The sequence below is a fragment of the Saccopteryx leptura genome, chromosome 9, assembly GCF_036850995.1.
Source record: "Saccopteryx leptura isolate mSacLep1 chromosome 9, mSacLep1_pri_phased_curated, whole genome shotgun sequence".
In the NCBI taxonomy this organism is placed as follows: domain Eukaryota; kingdom Metazoa; phylum Chordata; class Mammalia; order Chiroptera; family Emballonuridae; genus Saccopteryx; species Saccopteryx leptura.
Genome location: NC_089511.1, coordinates 41,209,054 through 41,225,565, shown reverse-complemented (window position 1 = coordinate 41,225,565; position 16,512 = coordinate 41,209,054). Strand labels below are relative to the sequence as shown.

Genomic DNA, 16,512 nt, shown 5'->3' with positions numbered 1-16,512 from the left:
CAAGCAGCAGAATTCACCTCAGCTGGGTTTGGTGCCTGATGAGCTAGCTCTCCCATTAGATATGCTGCTAGTGATGTTCCATGGATCCTGCTCTAATGTCTGTAGCCAGCCAATGTGTTGGTTCTAGGTTTCTTAGGAGGGGACCTAGTGCAGACCAGTATAAGACACTAACTACTACCCAAGACTGGCCCTCAGTAACCTTTTTGAAACTATAGACCAGCGGTTCTCAACCTGTGGGTCGTGACTCCAGCGGGGGTTGAATGACCAAAACACAGGGGTCGCCTAAAGCCATTGGAAAATACATATTTCTGATGGCTTTAGCTGCTGAGAAGCCGCGCTACTGTCTGCAGCAGCGCTATTCAGCTTGAACGCACGCCGTTATAGACATGCGTTCCAAACTGAATGCCTGCGGTCATGCGCAGACGTGGTTGCATCATCTGTCCGGGGCCTAAGGGGCGGGGGAAGCGGGGGGGGGAACGCTTCACAGTCCATAGCAGCGCATTACGTATGTCCGGTGCTTGCTGACGTCATCAGTGGGCGGGTGCAGCAAGCGCCAGAGGACAGAAGCCTAGGAGGCGGAGAGGCAATGAGAATACATAATGCATATCAGGTATTTACATTCCAAATCATAACTGTAGCAAAATTACAGTTATGAAGTAGCCACCAAAATTATTTTTTGGTTTGGGGTCACCGCAACATGAGGAACTGTATTGCGGGGTCACAACATTAGAAAGGTTGAGAACCACTGCTATAAACAATCCAGAATTTGTGGCTCCCTCTGCTGGGCTTAGGTACACATGGGAGGATCAGGCTGCACAGCTAGGCTGGCTGTTACCAGCACCACTCTCAGGGGGCAAGTCAGCAAAGGATCCAAGGATCCCTGAGTTTCACTTTCTGTTGCCTCTGCTTGCTGGCTGCTTGGAGCTAATGCAGCCACTAGTTCTGTGGGTGTGGCCACTGAAACCCAGAGAAGTGGTCTTCCTACAGTCCAGACAGTTTCTACTGTATCTCCCATGGGGCAGAAGAACTAATCATATTCTCAGAAAAGTGGAGGGAAAAGCTCTGGCCTCAATGCCAGACAACCGAGTCACTGTCACCCCCTGAATCTTTTTAGCCTTCTACTTCCTAGCCAAGGCTACTTACTTCTCAAGCAGGACTCACTCTCCATAGGGTGGGGCAGTTGCTTTCCTCCAGGTTGATGCTGCGGAGGGGAGTGCTCTACCCAAATAAGATGACTGTAGTATTAGAAAAGGACTTAGCACAGGGGTTCTGGTGGCTGACCCCCACTGTGTCTCTCCTCAGGCCACTATCCTCACAACCTCCTCACGCAACTCCAGTCCTCTCAGCCCTCCCTCCGCTGGAGCCCTGGGTAAGTGGCTGTGAAAGATTTTCTGCATTGGCCCCTTAAGAGGGTGCTTGCATCTCTGCAATCTTTTTCTCGCAGATGGAAACCTTGCCTCTTTTCACCACCAAATGCTATATGGGCACCTCCTCTATACCCAGGTTGGGGGGTCGGACCCAAGCCTCTCAAGGAACACTTCCCTACAGCTGTCGCTCACTCCGGGGAGCAAAGGCAGTCCTCTTGCTTCTCTGCCCTTTCTACCAGTCTCGATGTTGCTTCTGTGAATCCTTGGTTATACACTCCTCTTCATTTAGTCCTGTTTATCAGTATGATTGCTCTTAAATTTAGTTATAACTCCAGTTTTGTCCTGGAAGGAGGCGTGTGAAATATCCATCCGCCTATTTCTTCACCATCTTCTTTCATAATATGTATTCCTTTTTAAGTTGTGATGCTAAAGTGGAATCCACTGGATTATTCCAAATGTTGAGAATGTCTAATTATCCTGAGGTATGTTTAACTGGATAACTGCAGTGATTTCACAGCAGCTGAATATATTATACATATGCTGTAATAGTTTCTTGTTTACTACTTTGGGTGATAAGTTATTTTAGCATCTAGTTTTCAATATGTAAACACTATGTTTACACATTGTATATATATTTTTAACACTTGAACAGGTCAGGTCATTTTATTCTGGATTTTTTTTTAATAATTTTATTTTTAATGGGGCGACATCAATAAATCAGGATACATATATTCAAAGATAACAACTCCAGGTTATCTTGTCGTTCACTTATGTTGCATACCCATCACCCAAAGTCAGATTGTCCTCTGTCACCTTCTATCTAGTTTTCTCTGTGCCCCTCCCCCTCCCCCTTTCCCTCTCCCTCTCCTCCCTCCCCCCGTAACCACCACACTCTTATCAATGTCTCTTAGTTTCACTTTTATGTCCCACCTACATATGGAATAATGCAATTCCTGTTTTTTTCTGATTTACTTATTTCACTTCGTATAATGTTATCAAGATCCCACCATTTTACTGTAAATGATCTAATGTCATCATTTCTTATGGCTGAGTAGTATTCCATAGTGTATATGTGCCACATCTTCTTTATCCAGTCATCTATTGACGGGCTTTTTGGTTGTTTCCATGTCCTGGCCACTGTGAACAATGCGGCAATGAACATGGGGCTGCATATGTCTTTACGTATCAATGTTTCTGAGTTTTGGGGGTATATACCCAGTAGAGGGATTGCTGGGTCATAAGGTAATTCTATTTTCAGTTTTTTGAGGAACCACCATACTTTCTTCCATAATGGTTGTACTATTTTACATTCCCACCAACAGTGTATGAGGGTTCCTTTTTCTCCACAGCCTCTCCAACATTTGTTATTACCTGTCTTATTAATAATAGCTAATCTAACAGGTGTGAGGTGGTATCTCATTGCAGTTTTGATTTGCATTTCTCTAATAACTAACGAAGATGAGCATCTTTTCATATATCTGCTGGCCATTTGTATTTCTTCCTGGGAGAAGTGTCTGTTCATGTTATTCTGGATTTTTAAAATCCCATTTTCCCCCCTAATACACTACTGGATTTGAACTTGTATTTTCATTGGAATATTCATATAACATGAGTACAATGGATTATTTTTATAGCTGATTTGGATGCTATCCTTATCCAAATTTGGTCAAAGGCGTATGTAGCCTCATAACTGTGACTCTTTGTATCTTGAAGACTTAGAAGATTTTATCTGTAATATACTCTGGTACTAGAGGAATAACATGGTATAGCTTTTTAATCAGTTTTTTTTCTTGATTCTTATTCAGGAAAATAATACTATTCTAGGATTTCAGACAACTGTAAAAAGCTGAATATAAACACACTGCAAAACCCTGAATATAAACATGCTGTATAAATACACATTTCCTACATCTTACTAAATCATAGTTGACTATGTATACATACATAGAGGCTTATTGTGCTGTCTTGTTGTGTGTCACAGATGTTTTACACATTGAAGGTAAGACTCTCCAAAAGCAAAAGGAACATGACTCAATTTAAGGCCTTACTATATTGCAGTGGTCTGAAACCAAATCTATAATATATCTGAGGTATGCATATATGTTTAAGAAAATGCTTTTCTACAATTTCAGTTATACCATAAAAAGATAAATATAAACATTTTCTCATCTTTCTAAAGTTGAATAAATATATGTACGTATTTATAAAAATCTTTTTTACTCAGACTCAGACATACTACAAAAAGTTGATATAGGCCCTGGCGAGCTGGCTCAGTGATAGAGCATCAGCCTGGCATGTGGATGTACTGGGTTTGATTCCCAGTCACGGCACACAGGAGAAGTGACCATCTACTTCTCCTCCCTTCCCTCTCCCTTCTCTCTTCCCTTCCTGCAGCCATGGCTCAGTTGGTTGATTGGTTCAAGAGCATTGGCCCCAGATGGGCAGAGCATCAGCCCCAAATGGGGGTTGCCAGATGGATCCCAGTTGGGATGTCTGTCTCTCTTATCTCCCCTCCTCTCACTTGGAGAAAAAGAAGAAAAAGTTGAATACGAACTTGTAACAGCTGTGCCTGTAGTGGCACACTGGATAGAGCATTGACCAGGAATGCTGAGGTCGCTAATTCGAAAGCCTAGGCTTGCCCGGTCAAGGCACATACAACAAGCAATGAGCAACTAAAGTGAACCAACTATATTCCTCGCTCCATCCACCCTCCCCATAAAAACCAACAAACAAAACCTTTATTCTTTATTTATTTATTTATTTATTCATTCATTCATTCATTCATTCATTTGAGAGAGAGAGAGAGAGAAGGGAGACACAAGTGGGGAGGAGCAGGAAGCATCCTCAGCATTCCAGGTTGACGCTTGATCCACTGCGCCACCACAGGTCAGGCTCAACAAACAAAAACTTTAAAAAGAAACTTCTAACAGATACGCATGGAGTTTCTTTTTTCTTTCTTTCTTTTTTTTTTTTTTTTTGTATTTTTTCAAAGCTGGAAACGGGGAGAGACAGTCAGACAGACTCCCGCATGCGCCCGACCGGGATCCACCCGGCACGCCCACCAGGGGCGATGCTCTGCCCACCAGGGGGCGATGCTCTGCCCCTCCGGGGTGTCGCTCTGCTGACCAGAGCCACTCTAGCGCCTGGGGCAGAGGCCAAGGAGCCATCCCCAGCGCCCGGGACATCTTTGCTCCAATGGAGCCTTGGCTGCGGGAGGGGAAGAGAGAGACAGAGAGGAAGGAGGGGGTGGGGGTGGAGAAGCAAATGGGCGCTTCTCCTATGTGCCCTGGCCGGGAGTCGAACCCGGGTCCCCCACACGCCAGGCCGACGCTCTACCGCTGAGTCAACCCGCCAGGGCCTCTTTTTTTTTTTTTTTAATTTAAAAAAATTTTTTTTTGTATTTTTCTGAAGCTGGAAACGGGGAGGCAGTCAGATAGACTCCCGCATGCGCCCGACCGGGATCCAGCCGGCACGCCTACCAGGGGGCGTCGCTCCGTCGCGACCAGAGCCACTCCAGCGCCTGGGGCAGAGGCCAAGGAGCCATCCCCAGCGCCGGGGCCATCCTTTGCTCCAATGGAGCCTCGGCTGCAGGAGGGGCCCCGGTCGGGAATCGAACCCGGGACTTCCGCACGCCAGGCCAACGCTCTACCACTGAGCCAACCGGCCAGGGCCGCAGGGAGTTTCTTATTTCACAAAAGTCCAGGGTCAGGGCACTCTGAATTGTTTCATCAGCTCAACATTGCCAATGACACAGGTAATTCTAATCTATCCCATGCCAATCTCAGCCTCTCACACATCTAGTTGCAAAATGGCCACAATTCCAAGTATCACACAGACATATAAACATGCATCCTGTATGTAAGAGGACCATTTCCTACTCCTATTTTGTTAGGAAAGAAAATTTAACTGAAGTCCACTTGCAGCCATTTTGCTCAGCTCTTCTAAGGCCAGGACCGTAATACAAACTCCCAGGTGCAAAGCTAGCTAGGAGAGCAGGATTCTGGCACTTAGACTTCAGTGAGTAGCAGGTAATCCTGGCAAAGGAAGAAGTTAATACCAATGGGTAGGCAACCAATGGTGTCTACCACAATAGTATTGTCTGTTTCTTTAAATTCCTCCATGTTTGTAGTTACATATCTTCTCTCAATTCATGAGTTTTCACTTTTTAGGATACAATGTTTTTCATTTCAACAAAATGTTTTCAAGACTTTTTTTTCTTTGGCTCTGCATTTTTTTTTGTTTTGTTTTAAGCAGGAAAGACAGAGGAAGGGAGAGATGAAAAGCATCAACTCATAGTTGAGGCACCTTAGTTGTTCACTGATTGCTTTCTTATATGTGCCTTGACTGGGGGCTCCAGCTGAGTCAGTGACCTCTTGCTTAAGCCAGTGACCATGGAGTCATTTTTATGATCCCATGTTCAAGCCAGATGAGCCTGCACTCAAACCGGCAACCTTGGGGTTTTGAACCAGGGTCCTCTGCATCCTAGGCAGATGCTCTATCCCCTGCACCACCTGGTCAGGTGGCTCTGCACAGGGATCAGGGAATGTGCAGATACTCCAGTACTTCCAGCCTTTTGTACAGTGCATTTTCACCAATGAAATAAAAGTTGGTTTTGCATCTTACTTACATAATTGAACAACTTTCCTTGACTTGTCATTTGCTTTTCTGTTGTTCTTGTTTAATAATAATAAAAAAAATGTTTTTATCACTTCATATTCATTTTGAAATATCCCCTAATTTTTGTGAGCAGTATGTTTTGGTAGTTTTTCAACATACTCGAGTCAAATGCTTATTCTTCACTCTCGTTCCTTTAGTTATCAACATGTACTGGGAGCACACTAGGAACAGGCAGTGCACCAGGTACAGTGAAGTGAGACCCTGGCCTAACTGTCCCTGTCTTCCACACATAGTGAAGGAAGGTCATTTCCCTCAAAGTATAGCTTTGCTGCATCCTACAAATTTCAACATGCAGTCTTCTATTTGTCATTCATTACTAATGATAATTTGCTTGGATTTCCTTTTTAATATAAAAACTATTTCTACAGGTACTTTTTAAATTTCCTTATAGAAACAATGGATTTTGGCTAAGGCTTTGTTCTTTTCTAATTCTCCAGAACAGAAGTCAGAGGGTGTGGCCATGTAATTTTTTTTGAAAGGTTTTAATACATCATCCAGATCTTCCCTCGACTTCCCAGCTACCCAGTTTTATTCTATTGGTATTCTTCACACTGTGAATCCCCTGATGGGACAAAAAGGCAAGCTATGAATAAAAATTTTTTATTTTTATTTTCCAGAAGGAATTAGTTAACATTCAATAAAGAAAGACATGATGTAAGATGTTCATACAGTCACTGAGCCCAAAAGGCCTTCCTCTCTTATAATTTCTAATAATACACAATTATGAAAATAAAAAGTTATAGTAAAAGCAACTTTTATCTTACACACTTTCAATACAATCCCGAAACTGTTCTAAGGGACACAGTACAGTGGTACCTTGAGGTACGAACAGACCAACATACAAATTTTTTTTTTTAAGGTACAAGCTGTGACTCGGTCTGTATTTTTGTTCAAGATACGAGCGAAATTCGATGAGTTGTGATTTGGGAAGCTGCCGCTAGTTGGCGCATGGGTCCAGTATTGGCAGTTTGATATACGAGTTGACTGACTTACGAGCTTGGCTACAGAACGAATTAAATTCATATCTCAAGGTACCACTGTATAATTATTTAATCTTTATAATGCTACTAAGAAATATGGTGCTAACATTACTAATTTATAAATGAGAAAATTTAGACTTGGTTAAGTAATTTGCCTTATAAGAAATGAGTTATAGTGGTGAAGGCAAATATAGACTAAATATGATCAAATCCTTTCCCACTCTGATTCAGTTCACATTAATTTTAGAAAATGAGCTTGCAAATGTGAACAAGATTTGAGCAAGATGAAATAATTTGCTACAACTTTAATATTAATATAGCTTTCCACAAGTATGAATTATCAGATGAATAACTTGTTAGCTAAAGCAAATTGGTATCCAATATAAATGCTATTTATGATGTTATATATCCTCTGATTTCCCCTAAGGGCCATTGACGCTGATATTGAGAAAGGTTTGAATGACTAATGTCTCTAACATATTTGCTGCCATCCTAAACCTTCCCACTTTCCTTACATTCATGGGGTTTCTCACTTTTCCACCAACTGAATTCTGATATCAAATGAATCCTGAAACACAAATAAACCTTCTCAATCCCTAACATTTATAAGGTTTCTCATTAGTAATAAATGCTTAATAAATTCTGGCCCTTAAATACTTTACATCCACATTATGAACTCTGATATTGTTATCCTCAAATTCTTTCCCTAATCCCTTATACTCACAGGGGTTTTGCTTGTTTTACTAGTATGAATTTCAGATGTCAATTAAATTCTGGAACTCCCCACACCTTCACTCACTCCTCTGGCTTATATGAATTCTCTGATGTTGACTAAGGTGTGAGCCACGAATGAAGGCCTTCCCACACTGCTTACATTCATAGGGCTTCTCGCCAGTATGGATTTTTCGGTGTCTACTGAGTTCTGAGCCGCGACCAAAGGCCTTCCCACACTCCTTACACTCATAGGGTTTCTCACCATTATGACTCCTCTCGTGATTAGTAAGTTCTGACCTTCGAATGAAAGCCTTCTCACATTCTTTACATTTGTGGGGTCTCTCACCAGTGTGAATTTTTTGATGTCGAATAAGTTCTGTGCTACAAGTAAAGGCCATTCCACATTCCTTACATTTATAGGGCTTCTCACCAGTGTGAGCTCTCTGATGTCGAGTAAGTTCTGAGCCACGACGAAAGGACTTCTCACATTCCTTACATTTATATGGTTTCTCACCAGTATGAACACTCTGATGTCGAATAAGATGTGAATCGGAGATAAAAGCTTTCCCACACTCCTTACATTTATGAGGTTTCTCACCAGTGTGAATTCTCTGATGTAGACTAAGTTGTGAGGCACAACTATAAGCCTTTCCACATTCCTTACACTCATAGCGTCTTTCACCAGTATGAGTTAGCTGATGCAGACTAAGTTGTGTGTCATAACGAAAAGCTTTACCACATTCTTTACATTTATGGGGTTTTTCACCAGTATGGATTCTCTGATGTCGAAAAAGGTGTGAGGGACGGGTGAAGGCTTTTCCACATTCCTTACATTCATAGTACTTTTCATCTGTGTGAATTCTCTGATGTAAACTAAGCTGTGAGGTAGATGGAAAGGCCTTCTCACACTCTGTACATTTATAGGGTTTCTCACCAATATGAATACTTTGATGTTTAATGAGTTGTGAGCTAGAATGATAGGCTTTCCCACATTCCTTACATTTATGAGGTTTCTCACCAGTATGAATGCTCTGAGGTTTAGTAATTTCAGAGTCATAAGTAAAGACACTTTTCTTATTCTCATTACTCTTATTTCTTTCATGAACTTTCTGATGCTTAATCAAGTCTGACCTGCTATTAAAGGCTTTTCCACATTCTCCACATTTAGAGTCTTTTTCCTTATGATTGCTTTCCTGTTGAATGTGGTGTGACTGGCACCTGAAAGCTTCCTTACATTTCCTGCATTCACATGATTTCACTCCAGTATGAATCATCTGAGGTACACTACGACCTGTGCGCTGAGTGGCAGCAGACCTTTCTCCAGAGGTTATTACAGCTGGTCTGAAATGTTCGTCCTGTTGTTTCTGCAAGTAGCATTTACTTTCACTATTATCTCTGACCCTAGTACACACAAGGTTAGAGCTAACAGGTCTTTTCGTTATCTCTGGTTGCAATGACTTAATTTCATAACTGCACTCCTTTGGAGATAAATTCTTGGTTTCTCTTCTGGACTCCCAATCTGTAAGATAACAAGAAAGAAAATGGGAGGTATTTTCTTTCATGGTGCAGGGGAAAAAAGAAGGTCTAAAGTAGAAATGACACACTTAAAATAGCAGATAAATAGCCCTTAACACTGCAATGCAATTTGAAAAAAAATGGGGTGAGGAAAATGAGAATTGAGAAAATGAGGGAATCTTATAAAGAAAGTGGTTCTTCACCTCTGGTGAAAATCAGAATCAGCTGAGGAACTTGTAAACACATGACATCCGGAAACCACCAAACTCTCACCAACTCCATGAGACTCTACAGGAGTAGGACATTACAACCAACAGCAAGTCCTCTCATCTCCAGCCTCAAAATATATCCAGATTATAAATACTTCTCTCTACCAGTATCTCTACCCCCTGCCCAAAGCCATTCCATACCAAGATTAATGCACTATCTTAAAAGATCTCCACACTTCCACTGTTGCCTTCCTTACATCCCACACCCAACACAATAGCCAGAGTATTCTTGTTAAAAATAAGTCAGACCATGTCATTCTTCTGCTCAAAAACCTCCATTGAATTTTCCATTTTCCTCTCAGGAAGAGAAAGAATTCAAGCCCGAATGCGGTCTACAGGCCTTCCCGGAGCTTCTCCTGCACTACCTCCTCTGACCTCAGTCCATCTCCTCCCTTTAGCTCACTCTGCTCTTGCTCCCTGGCCAACCAGATGTTCTTCCAAACGTAACCCTCTTTCAGAATCTCCGCCTGCAAATATCTTCCCTAGGATATCAGTATGACTCATTTAATTACTTTATTCTGACCTTTAATCAAATGCCAACTTATGAGACCACTCTATAAAATAGGACCCTCATCACTTAACTTATTCAATTACCATATTTATAGGACATTTTCCTCACGTCATGTATCTACTTCCTCAATATTATTATGAAAACTTTCAACAGAAACATTAAAAGAATTAGACCATGAACCCCCATATTCCCACTACATAGATTCTAAAATAAACATTTAGCCCTACTCGTCTCTTCAAATATCTATCCCTCCATCAATCCATCTTGCAAACATCAGCATACTCACTTCACAACTTAACAGATTATATTATACTTTAACTTCTTTACTTTGTATTGTCTGTCTGCCCTTCACTGTACCTGCAGAGTACATACTCAGTAACTATGTTTGAAGAATGAATGGTCGTATTAATATATTTTTGAAAACTAATAATTTTATTAATCTCCCTCACTGATTCTTAGAGAACTCAAAAGGTGGCACTCACTTTTAAAGTATAATGCATGCTTCTTGCACTTACGATAAAATACAAAATTCCTTAATAGACCTGCAAAATTACATTATCTGGATCCTGCTTCCTGTTCACCTTCATTTTAAGGTATTCCCTTCACTCACCATGTGCCCCTTCTGCTGAACTCCATTAGAGTCCTATATAATGCTAATTACTTGCTCATCTTAGACGACCCTTTTGGGAAATGTCTCATTCTCCCATGAATGCATCTCTGCTCCGGGATCTTGGCATGACCAACTTCTCTCACTCTGTTAAGGACCCTATTCTTTGCCTTCATAATCTTTATCTCAGTTCTGTAATTACATATTTGTTCATCAGTTTATCTATTGCTATAATTTCTCTAAAAGTGGCCTAGAACTAGCATAATAGTTATTTCACAATGATATAAGCAATCACCAAAACATAGTTCAATTAATGTTAAGTAAAGTAATTAAAAGTATTCCAGTGGCAACAAAAGAAAATATGCTAAAGATCATGAAATTAGGGAGTGATTTGGGAATCAGAGTAATCACTTCATGCTTTTCTCATTACTATTTAATAGGGGATGAAAATATTACTTCCCAACTTCAATACATCCTCCTGCCATCACTTCTCATGCACATGGCAGGAATGTACAAGCATGCCAGCATCAGTACATGTGCCTTTACCAGGCCCCTATAATACCGACAGCTTTACACACAACAATGAAAATTTTATGTAATTCTGAGACAATTCTAATAGAAATGGAGGATACTATGGTGACCACTGATGAGAAATTGTATAGTGTTGTATTAAAGAATACAATTTTAGGGCCAGGATACCTGCGTATGAATCCCTGTCCCATGATTTGCTAGCTGAATGACACTGGACAGTTATACAGCTAATCAAATATAGAGAAGGCTGATCTGAGATAAAAGATGCTTGTTCTCCAAATGCTATGTGAAGTGTTGAGGCTTTATGCAGGCTTGGGTTATTCTCCTTGCTCTTGTGTGGTCCAGAGCAGGGTGCAGAAAAGACAAACAGCAGGGGAATCTAGACAAATAATTAAGCCTGGCACAACTGGGGAGCACAGAAGAATCTTCTGTGACTAATGTATGGTCTGTATCTAGGAACTAATGAAAATGCCACATACACTGGATGCTATAATGTTGTCCTTGGGAGAAGGGCATTAAGCAAGGTCTAAATAATGACTATTAAAGTGATGTTGGCATTTTATGTTGTATGGGAAGTTCCAGACATCAATGTCAGATGATAATGCTATTTTAAATATTTGGAAAAACAATCTGGTAGAAAAAGGAAACTGTCTAAAAAGCATGGACTGGAAACAAAATACATACTTAAGGGAATTCTCAAATCAAAAAAGTAACATCCATCAAGGATGCTCCTGTTGCTATCCCATAAAATCACTCTTCAATACTCAAGAACCATTTTCCTAAACCGAAATTCAATCTCTCTTCTCTCTCCACTCCAGGGTCTCCCTCTAGCACACGGTCAAATCATCTGGTCCTCCAAAACAGCTTCCTAATAAGTTTCACCATTTTCACTCATGAACCCCCTGATTCAATCTCTATAGGACAGCCAACCTAATCATGTTCCTACCTTGTTTAAAACCTTTCAAAGGCCGTGAAGTATCCTCAAGAAAAATTCCTAGACTTGGAAACCTTGCATGACATCAACCTTCATTCAGATATTCCGGGACACCTACCCAGAACCTTCTCTCCTCTGTGCCTTCAATGTACATGCTCCTCTAGCTAGTACAATATTCCCACAACTATTCCTAGAGCTTACTACTCATCCTTCCAGCTTCATCAGTCACAACCTGAACAGTCTTTCCAGTCTCACAGAATCACCCTTATTATTCTCGTATAGCAGTGCCTAACCTGTAGCCATCTCCCCTAGAAAGACACTCATTTTTCTGTCCATAGCACAAGGTCAGGTTTCTAAAAGAAAATCTGTGGCCCTGGCTGGTTGTCTCAGTGGTAGAGCATCCGCCCAGTGTGTGGATGTCCTGGGTTTGATTCCGGTCAGGGCACACAGGAGAAGTGCCCATCTGCTTCTCTACCCCTTCCCCTCTCACTTCTCTCTCACTCTCCCTCTTCTGCAGCCATGGCTCAATTGGAGTGAGTTGGCCCCAGTGCTGAGGATGGTTTCATGGCCTCTGCCTCAGGCAGTAAGAAGAGCTTGGTTGCTGAGCAAAGAAGCAACACCCTACATGGGCAGAGCATCAGCCTATAGGGCAGCTTGCCGGGTAGATCCTGGGTGGGGCACATGTGGGAGCCTGTCTCTGCCCCCCCCCCCCCACTTAATAAAAACAAAAGAAAATCTGTAGGGTTATCAGTAATTAGGGATTTAAGTCAGCCCTCAAATCCTCTGCATGCTACTGGTAAAACGGATTCTTCCTGGCCTGAATATTGTGCATAAATTCAAGCGCCATGATTCAAGAAGGGCCCAGGAAAAAACCCCAAGTCCTAAACCATAATCACGCTCAGTCAGTCCCTCTCCACCAGACACACCATTCCCAGAACGGGCCTGTGATTAAGATAATCCCTTACCTTTTCTCTAAAAGGTCAATCAAGACTAATTCCAGCAGTCCAAGCAAACCTCTTAACCCAAGCTGCTTCCTAGGTTATTCATTGTCACAATTTATATTTCCTTTCAATGTTTTTTTAATACCCTTTTTATATAACTAAACCAGCACTGACTCTAAAAGTTATATATCTGACTTTATTTCACTAAACATAATAGCATTTTAAAAACTACTTTATAAAAAATATTTAAAGCACTGAGAGTCCTGTATCCCAACTGTGAGAGTGGTTATATGAACCAACAAGTGTCATACAGTTTCAGAGTAACAACACTAAAATAATAAAATAAAATAAAATAAAAACAAGTGTGTAAAAATTGGTGAAATGTGAACAAGGTCTCTAGTTTAGTTACTACTATCCTGCCAGCATCAACTTCCTGGTTTTGATGATATCATAAGTTTAGGTAAGACCTTCTTAGGGAAAGTCGGGTGAAGAGTACACAGGAGCTCTGTACGGTACTGTTTTTGTAACTCCTTTTGAGTCTTAAATTATTTCACAATAAAAGGCTAAAAAAAACAAACTCCAAAACACTGAGGGCTTGAACAATGCTAGGCAATCTTCGTATGTTTTCTTAGTTCATTTTCCTGTTTCCTTTCCCATTACCTTTCCCTCTCAAAATCTGTCCTATCAGATTTTTGTCCTTACCCTCTTCCATAACTACTATTTTAAGGTCTCAAATAATTTCCATGCAACCAATTACAATAGTTAAATAATTCTCAGTTACTGTCTTACTTATCAGTTGTATTTGCAAAATTGTTCCTTTCCTCCTTCTTAAAGCATTATTTTGATCAGGACTCTGGCCACCATACACTCGATTGTCTGCCGAGCTCACTGCGATTCCTACTTGTTTTCTTTTGCTGGATCGCCTGACTCTTTTCAAACAAATGGTGGAGTGTTCCAGGACTAAGTCTTCTAACATCTTTCCTATGTTTACCTCTACCTCCCAAGGTGATACCAATTGTCAGCTTGCAGATGGTAATATTAAAAAACATACATTTTTCAGATAGCCTTGTAAGTAGCTTTGATTATTAGACTTAAAATTGGCCAATGGTATTTGAATCCATGGTGGTCGTGATCAGAGATCAGTGGTCAGTGGTCACGGCCAGTTCCTGCAGCTGATTGGCCTGCGGATTATCTCTCCCACTGACATGCCAACAGCAACCAAGGCTCAATGACAAGAGAAAGGTGTACTTAGCCCACACAGGGGCACACCTCAAGCGCCCACTTCTGGTGAGCAGTGAGGCTGTGCCGCGGGACTCTACAGAACACCTACTATATTAGGCCCCTCTACCAAGCCAGGGAGACATTGCAGCTCTACCTAATACATGGAAAGAAACACAGGGAGGCAGCTAAAATGAGAAGACAAAGAAACATGTCCCAAAGGAAAGAACAGAACAAAACTCCTGAAAAAGAACTAAACAAAAGAGAGACAAGCAATCTACTAGATACAGAGTTAAAACACTGGTTAATGGGATGCTCAGAGTGAACTTGGTGAGAACTTCAACAGCATAAAAAAAAAGAACCAGTCAGAAATGAAGGATACACTAACTAAAATGAAGAATAATTTACAGAGAATCAACAGTAGAGTAGATGAGGCCAAGAATCAAATCAGCAATTTGGAATATAAAGAAGCAAAAGAAAGAAACCAAACAACAACTAACAAACAAACAATCAGAACAGCAAGAAAGAATCCCCCCAAATGAGGACAGTGTGAGGAGCCTCTGGGACAACTTCAAGTGTACCAACATTCTCATCATGGGGGTGCCAGAAGGAGAAGAGAGCAAGAAATTGAAACATATTTGAAAAACCCAAAGAGGTCCATACCAAGACACATCGTAATTAAAATGCAAACAGTTAAACACAAAAAGAGAATCTTTAAAACAGCAACAGAAATGCAGTTAGTTACCTACAAGGAAGCTCCCATAAGGCTATCAGCTGATTTCTCAACAAAACTTTGCAGGCACGAAGGGACTAGCAAGAAATATTCAAAATGATAAAAATCAAGGCCCTATAACCAAGATTACTCAGCCCGGCAAAGCTATCATTTAGAATTGAAGGACAGATAGAGAGCTTCCCAGACAAGGAAAAGCTAAAGGAGTTCATCACCTCCACACCAGTATTACATGAAATGTTAATGGGTTTTCTGTAAGAGGGGAAAAAAGATAAAAAAATATAAACAATAAAACAGCAGTAAGTATGCATTTATCAACAATTAAATCTAAAAATCAAAATAAATGAATATGCAGAACTGAAAAAGACTCAGATACAGAGAACATTTTGATAACTGTCAGATGGGAGAGGGTTGGGGGCTGGGTGGAAAAGGGGAAGGACTGGGAAGTAAAAACGGGCTGTTACGGAACAGTCATGGGGATGTAAAGTACAGCATAGGGAATGTAATCAATAATATTCTAATAACTGTATGTGTCAGATGGGTGAGGGAGTTATCAGAATGATCACTTAATAAGTTATGTATGTCTAAATACCTGAAACTAGTATAATAATGTATGTCAACAGTAACTGAAAAATAAAATGATATAAAAATGGGGAAAAAATAAAGAGGAGATATCACTACCAACTTTACAGAAATAAAAAGGGTTAGAAGTAGATTTGTGGTTACTTAGGTCTGGGTGTGGGCAGTGACTACTAACAGGTATAGGGTTTCATTTTGGATGTTGTCACTGTTGCAAACCTGCGAATACACTAAACATCAATGAACTGTATACTTTAAATAAGTGAATTTTCCAGTAAGTTAATTATATCTCAATAGAGCTGTGTTGAAAAGTGAGGATAAAACTGGACCCAAAGTACTGGGAAAATGATCTGTCTCCTGGGAAGGAGGAAGGCGCTTCCTTTGCAAAATGAGAGGGAAATAGCAGAGAGTATTAAATGAAGTAAAAGTTTGAGGCCTCATGCTGAAGCATCCTTACTTTCTTTTCCAGTTATCAGGCCTTTGCAAGGAGCTTTCCTCCCAACATCTCAGAAGTGCTGCTTCCTCAAAGTCCAACGGGGTGACCCACCTGCCATGGCCTTGTCCGAGTCACCCTCACTCACCTGGGCGCCACTCTTTCGTCTCCTTCCCGGTAACAATCCAGGGCTCCTTCCCCTGCTCCAAGAAGGAGATCACATCCGGCTTAGAATCAGAGAGTCCTGCGCAAAGTAAGGGGAAACAGGGAAAGTTATGTTGTATCTGCCCCAGAATTAGAATCGGTTCATGATTATCAAGAGGAGTAAGGAGATTAAGGGTGAAGGTCAGAGGAATGAGAAAGATAAAATTGTAAAATGGAGTAGCCAATTTTTAATTTAACAAGAAGCAATCATTCTTTGGTAAGCAAGAATTATTAATTCAGGTAGGCAACTGATAAAACACTAAAAAAAATTGATAACAAAGAACAGAAAAATTCCAGAGGGC

The 16,512-nt window shown here is 40.9% G+C and overlaps 1 protein-coding gene and 1 long non-coding RNA gene across 8 annotated transcripts in view; one reads left to right on the top strand and one right to left on the bottom strand.

The window, feature by feature from the left end:
- Positions 1-543: 543 nt before the first annotated feature.
- Positions 544-16,174, top strand: LOC136380514 (uncharacterized). Its single transcript, XR_010746965.1, has 3 exons — positions 544-610; positions 1,303-1,369; positions 16,043-16,174. It is a non-coding gene; the product is annotated as an uncharacterized lncRNA (long non-coding RNA).
- The window catches only part of LOC136380481 (zinc finger protein 568-like), a 29,368-nt gene continuing 19,490 nt past the window's right edge, over positions 6,635-16,512 (bottom strand). For all 7 annotated transcript variants that reach the window (XM_066348276.1, XM_066348274.1, XM_066348270.1 and 4 more), the window contains 2 exons: positions 16,155-16,250; positions 6,635-9,257 (listed from right to left, as the gene is read on the bottom strand). In XM_066348276.1, the coding sequence (XP_066204373.1) occupies positions 7,816-9,257; positions 16,155-16,250 (1,538 nt within the window). In that variant the 3' untranslated portion in view covers positions 6,635-7,815. The remainder of the gene's footprint in view (positions 9,258-16,154; positions 16,251-16,512) is intronic.